General features: G+C 40.2%; 1 protein-coding gene across 6 annotated transcripts in view; it reads left to right on the top strand.

The window, feature by feature from the left end:
- The window catches only part of SVIL (supervillin), a 144,121-nt gene extending 137,727 nt beyond the window's left edge, over window positions 1-6,394 (top strand). For all 6 annotated transcript variants that reach the window (XM_030008287.2, XM_030008289.2, XM_030008285.2 and 3 more), the window contains 4 exons: window positions 371-514; window positions 3,909-4,030; window positions 4,847-5,002; window positions 5,128-6,394. In XM_030008287.2, the coding sequence (XP_029864147.1) occupies window positions 371-514; window positions 3,909-4,030; window positions 4,847-5,002; window positions 5,128-5,214 (509 nt within the window). In that variant the 3' untranslated portion in view covers window positions 5,215-6,394. The remainder of the gene's footprint in view (window positions 1-370; window positions 515-3,908; window positions 4,031-4,846; window positions 5,003-5,127) is intronic.
- The last annotated feature ends 314 nt before the right edge of the window (window positions 6,395-6,708 follow it).

Consider the following 6,708-nt stretch of genomic DNA (forward strand, 5'->3'; position numbering starts at 1 on the left):
CAGATAACTGTATCCTGCATTGGGCAGTGATTCAGTAACTGTAATCACTTTTAACTTGCTTTATCACAGGAAAATGTGTGCATGTGATGCTTATACTGCATTAAACACTAACAGTAATTTTTTTGTGGTAAAGATGCTGAGAACTAATCAAACATACACGTATCCCAAAAGCTTGCTATAAAAATACGTTGTTTATATCAGAGAACCTGAGTTCAGCTGAGGTTCAGCTGGATGAATAACAAAAGGGATTGGTAAGCTTTGAAATGATCCTGTCCTGATGCTGACAAGCATGTAAGACTGGGGTTGTTTAGGGGATTCTGAGAACTAATAAGTGGCTGATGATGGATTTGTTATTTTTTTGGCTGTGTAGCACTGTTCCTTGTTGACAATCACCATGAAGTGTACCTGTGGCAAGGCTGGTGGCCTGTGGAAAACAAAATTGCTGGATCAGCTCGAATCAGGTGGGCTACAGACAGGAAATGCGCCATGGAGACAGTGCTCCGGTACTGCAAAGGTAACAGATTGCTGTGCCTGGCTGTTCTGAGTGTGTCATGCCTTTCCATGCCTTGCTGTCCTGAGTTGAAAGGTACTCAGGTGCTTCCACAATGCTATTGATAAACATCAGCGTATTTGAAGATGCATTCTCTACTCTTTCTTAGCAAACCATTTGTCTAGTAATGGCATTGTTCCCAAATTGCCAAGATACTCTGCTGACTCAATTCTCAGAGGAAAGGCTTTATTTCTCTTCTGTGCCCCCACTGTGGGAAAATAATTCAGACATCAGATCCCTAAAAGTGAATTCTGAGAACGCAGCCTCTTAAACCTGAATGCTTTCTGTCTAGGTCCTCTTAGATTTCATAAGCTTCTGTGTATCAAAAGACTGAATGAAGATACTGTTTGCTGATGTAACTGGGTTTTGATTTAGTGGGCAAGGTGGAAAGACTTTGAAGATCGAGAACAAGTCTCACACGGAAACAGGCGGCCATTGGAAATGCTGGAGGACGGAGCTGGGGCTCTGTACTCATTTTTAGAAAACAGTTATTACCAGTCAGTGTGCAGTGATTCTAGCTGCAATTGATGATCATGTAAAAGCACACTGACCAGATTATTTTCTGTGCTAGTAGAGTTTCCTTGAGACACCGTAACGCTTTCTTCTCACTTCATCTAAGGTTATGTGAGGCTGGGAACAGACCTTGCATCTTCTGATGAAGGATGACTAAACAAAGGTGTGGGGTAACCATCCAGGAAAGAGGGCATAAGTAACAGCCATGTTCTGTTAGTTCAGAACAGTTTCCCACTGTGAATAAGTCACTACAGCTTAACTGATGCAAACTATGTCCTCTTGCAAGGAAAGCCTGATCACTTACAGACCTTGAGACCTCATGATGCCACTGATCTTTTCTGTAGCAAATAAACTTCACAACTTGTGACACAGCTGGTAGTAACTGTCATCTTCTCCCATAGATATTTGTGTATTTGAAGAGGGAAAGCGATACCCTTCTTGGATTCCACCTTTATGAGGATAAGCCAGTCTTTCCTTCCCAATCTGCAGGTTGAATAGGAGTAGGCGCACGTGTTGTGATTCTACTCAGTTGTCTCATGTCACTGATGGGAGGTGGTAACATCTGGCAGGAGACAGCTGAAAACCAGTACTGGAGGCACTGAAACGTGACCTTCATTGGACTGCGGTGTTGCTCTGTGGTTCATCCTCTGGTGTCCCTGGCACTGCCCTGCCCTGCCCAATAGCAGCATTTGTTTAGGAATGGGATGCTAAAGACAGGGCAGTAATTGGAAGTGTCTTAGGCAGCGACTGCTGAATTCCTAAAGAAAAGGCCAGTTACTTGTTCTCCACCACCCCCAGTTTTCCCAAGTCAGAAGGAGTGATAAGGTGCACTTCTTTGAAATCATTTTCACAGCAGAAGTGAATGTCAGCAGAGAGGAACTGAGCCCCATGCAAAGAAGTGCCCAGAGTTGTTCAGCAGGCTAGCAAGAGAGAGAGAAGTGAGATCCTGGTCTCAGTGTTGCTGATGCAGTGGTAATCCTCTGGTAATGGAAAATCATGTTTTCTGGACCCAGGAGAGATGGAATCAGACACACATGCTGAGGTTTCGATACTTTTCCAGATTTCTTGAACTTCATGAAGTTCGGTGATGGGAAAAGTGATTAATACCTTCTGCACTGGATTGAATTCGCTGCATCTGAGTTTGATGCACAGTGGAAAGCTCTTCGGTGACTCCTCAGGGGTCTGAACTTTAGCATATGTATCATAGGACAAGTTTTTTTGCTGGGTGCTCACTTTACCTCTGGCCATGACTTTGCATCAGTTGTGGCTTCATCCTCTTTGCCATGGGGTAGTTCTCAAGAGCTTTGGGCTGTATGGTTGGATAGGTACAGAACAAGTTTTTTACTGTTAAAGACCAATTCTACTTGTACTACTTCTGTGCCAAAGCTAATGTGAACTTCTTTAGCAGTTTCCTACTGTTCAAACTATGCTGTTCTGGTGGTCTGTCACTTTCATGATCTGGGATTCTGTCAACCCCTTCAAAAATTCATTGCATCAAGCTGTCAGGGCTGACTAGCTCTTATGTGTTGTTACTTATGAAGGTGGAGAAACTGTATTTCAGGAGATACCAATGCTGCTGCAATTATTTTGACTACCAGAATATAGTTGAGTGATCAGAAGCATTAAAACACTTTTCTCTTGCTTATCTCTCTCCATTTCTTTCCTCATCTATGTCCTTCTCCCCCTTTCCCACTCACCCCCCCCACCTTTTTTTTTTTCTTTTCCTGGCTTGCAGTGTTTAACTACATGATTGTATGAAAGAGATTAATTAGCAACTCTGGATATCCCTTGAATATACCTAGCAGTTCTCCTTGTGCATAAATCTTCTTTAACTTGTCAAAATGTCTTGAAAGTTTTTCTGTGGTTTTATCTGCTAAATCAGCAGTCTGGAGAGCTGAGCTGCAGACCACTAGGAGAGGGAAGAATCTGGTTTGCCCTTCAGTGATTTTTAGTGAGGAGATCAGCTTGTGCTGAGGGCAGAGTTCATGCAATGAAAATGTTTCTCCATTTACGTACAAATTCATCTTGCCTATACTGGAACATCAGCAAATGCCACTCTCCTTTTATTTCTTGGCTGAATTACTGAGAGTGGAGCAGTGCAACTAGAGCAGATTCACACATTTTTTAAATGCAATGTTTTTAAGTGCTTGTTGAATTGTTCGTGGTAGAACGAAGAAATAAACCACAGTGAAAATATGTGGACGAGAAGGCTTATGTCCATGTCCTATATAGTGTGCACACATACATGTTTTAAAGAGGCAGGACTGTCTTTGAAAATCATCAGTAATTACCATCCAGCTATTGCAATACCTCTGTTAACTTTCAGATCCCACTCCTTTGAATTTGTAATAACAAAATTATTGTGTTTGACCTCAGTATCCCAAGCTAAGAACAGTTTAAACTTTCTCCCTTAAGCCTCCAAGCTTAAGCTTTATTTGCTGCTGGCAGGACACTTTGGCTGAGCATACCAGGTTTCATTTACGTGAATTTGGCTAATTTCAGATCATCACACTCTGCTTTATTCTAACTCTATTTTTGTAAGATAAGAAATACATTGGGTTAGGAAGTAACTGTGGGGGATTTTCAGCATACATGGTTTGATCTTTGTGGTCAGATACAGTAAAAGGCAGATTTAAGAATACTGGAAAACATGTTAAAAGGTGCCATACTATATTAAAAAAAAATCCTGGTGAAATTTATTCCTACTGCCTTAAATTACTTCAGCTTTTCAGGAAGGAATCAACTAAACATGCTTACGAGGTAGCTTTGGATAGTGGGTGACATTGCAAAATATGGTACCATTTGCAATTTCTCTCTTTTTTTTTTGTATTTTGACTGTTTTTAGGAAAAAATGTAAAGAAGCCCCCAAAATCCTATCTAATTCATGCTGGCCTAGAGCCTCTGACCTTCACTAATATGTTCCCAAGTTGGGAACACAGGGAAGACATCGCAGAGATCACAGAAATGGTAAATCTTTTCATTGCCCAGACTGTTTCCTGTTGCTAGTAATTATGTCTTGTGTTGTCAGTAACATTTCTTGTTTGTGCCGTCATCCCCAAAATCCAGAAGATGAACTTGGAAAGTACAGTTCAGGAGTCTGCACAGGAAAAAAATAACATAGCTAAATTCCAACTGGAAGTGTAGATATTAGAGGCATTCCTGGTTGTTTTTTCATGTAACTTCTCACATTCTTTTTTTTGTTAAGAACAGGAGGAAAGTGTTATCTGAATCATCTCTTAGAAAGAGATGTGCTAGAGTTTAGCAGAACAACTGTTTTGATCATGTGAAACAGGCAGCAACGTGCAGTTCTGGTCTGTTCTCCTGGCTCAAAGTGCAGGGGAGCAAAATGCCCTGAAAAGGATCACCTGGCTCCAAGAGCTTCAGCATTGACTTACCCACCTGGGAAGTAGAGTCACAGCCGAATTACACGTGACTGCTTTAAAAGCCTTCAGTGAAGGGGCATCTCAAGGCAAATGACATTTTCTGTTTTCTAAGTCTTCTGCAGCCATCCTTAGTGGAAAATGCTGGCTTCATGACTAAACACAGAATTCAGCCTTTAAACAGAGAGTACAGGATGTCCTTCTGCTAAGTGCAGACTTTTTTTAAGCTGTGAAATTGTTGTAGGGTAGGGCTGTTCGCCTATGTACGGACCTGGATGTATAGCTTTGTGCTCTGTGGGCCAGGCAGTGCAGGTTGATCCCATGCCATCTGCAGACTGCAATGGGAACAGTTGGTGGTTTCAGCATTGTGATCCTGTTCTCCATTTTCCTTTTATCCCTATAGGATGCTGATGTTTCTAATCAGATAATCCTTGTAGAGGATGTGCTGGCCAAGCTGTGTAAAACGGTGTATCCATTAGCAGATCTCTTAGCTAGGCCTCTACCTGAGGGAGTCGATCCACTGAAGCTTGAAATTTATCTTTCAGATGAGGACTTTGAGGTAAGGAGTGAATAGGTGCACTGTTACTCTGTGCATGTGTGTCTAACCATGCTGTGAAGTCATTTGACAGTTTTGCTACTTACAAGTGTTGTTACTAATGGCATATCCTCTCATTTTAAATGCAGGTTGCATTAGAGATGACAAGAGAAGAGTACAATGCACTGCCATCTTGGAAGCAGGTTAATCTGAAGAAGGCAAAAGGACTTTTCTAAGTTGTGTTTATTGGAGTGAGTACTAAAGGGATGTCTGTTTTCACTTTCTATGCCCTTTAGAAGAGTTGTACCCCACATTTACAGAATAAATAGAAATAATCTGAAGTTATTAGTGACTACCTGTCTGGAGGTGTGTAATATTATAAAAGGCCAAGAGAACTCTTTGGAAATGGAATTCAGTTTTGACTCTTAAAGGTAATGTATTTTAAGCTCTGCTCTCCTATGCACTGAAACAGTAGTTTCTTGAGCTACTGCTGCAGGTGTCCTTTGGCTATATACAATACTTGCCATTTTTGTTTTTGAAGAAGTTCTCTTTGTAAAGTGTTATTTTGTTAGTTTGTGGATTACAAAGAATTTATATTTATATAAACACATAGAACGAGTATGTATTTAACAATGCAATATATATTCACTTTCAAGACTGTCATGTCAAAACTGCAGAAAAGTAGCTGGATGGCAGTTGCTTGTACTGAATTAGCTATACCACCGATATGTATCTCCTATGCGTTCTGAAAAGTTTCTCTTTGCAGTAGTTAATGAATTGTTCTCAGTGCTGCTTCAGGTGCTAAACCGAACAAAGCGTTTGTATTTATAGCATGGATTTCTTGAGAAACTATGCGAATCGACCTTTATACTTTATTATCCAAAAATGTATAGTGCCTTGGTTTTTGTGTACAGTTTATATACAAAAAAAAAAGATTGGTCTGCATTTTGAAGATGGCTTAGAATGGTCTCCTATGTTACTTTTATAATAGTAGAAATAAAAACATCTCAGTTTCTAATACTTGTTGTAAACATTAAACATGTCTTTTGTGATATAAGAACCGAAAGTAAAAGCTTCTGAATAAACTCTTAGCAATGCTCTGACTTGTCATTATTTGGTACTGTAATCTGTACTAAGTGACTGAAACCTTCCATAACATGGTATTTTATCAAAACATTTTAACCTCAGATATCTGCAAGTGTTGCACAGTTACAATTTGAGAAGCAGATAATGTAGAAAATAATCAGTGTATGTGCAACACTTTAATGTTGAACATTGGAACAGTCACACAACTCCTGTATCCTTTGGGTTTTCCTGTTTTATACATGCAACCAAAATTATTATGCTGGTTTTCAAACTTTGAAAAAATCTTTTCAACCTTTGTGCAATTGGGAGTAAAACTTGAACTGAAAATGAGTATGGCATCGTGTCCGTTCTTTCAATAAGCACCAGAGTCAAAATTGTTTTCATTCAGCTAATTAGGACATTGAATAGAGCAATAGAGTAAAAATATGCTATTGTTTGAAATGTTTTTCAGGCATTTGGCATTTCTGTTAACAACTTGTGTGGTTCTCCTCTGATAGCCTAGTGGATTTCACATTTTTGTTCCTGCCAGCATAAGTTTCCGTTTCCTTCTGCCCTGCAGCCATTCAGAGCTCCTCCTGCCTCGGTAAAAAGGTGATCACCTGCAGTGGTACCTGTTGCTGCTCTTGTCATTCTCCTAGGCCCAG

Source organism: Aquila chrysaetos, chromosome 3 (genome assembly GCF_900496995.4).
Source record: "Aquila chrysaetos chrysaetos chromosome 3, bAquChr1.4, whole genome shotgun sequence".
In the NCBI taxonomy this organism is placed as follows: domain Eukaryota; kingdom Metazoa; phylum Chordata; class Aves; order Accipitriformes; family Accipitridae; genus Aquila; species Aquila chrysaetos.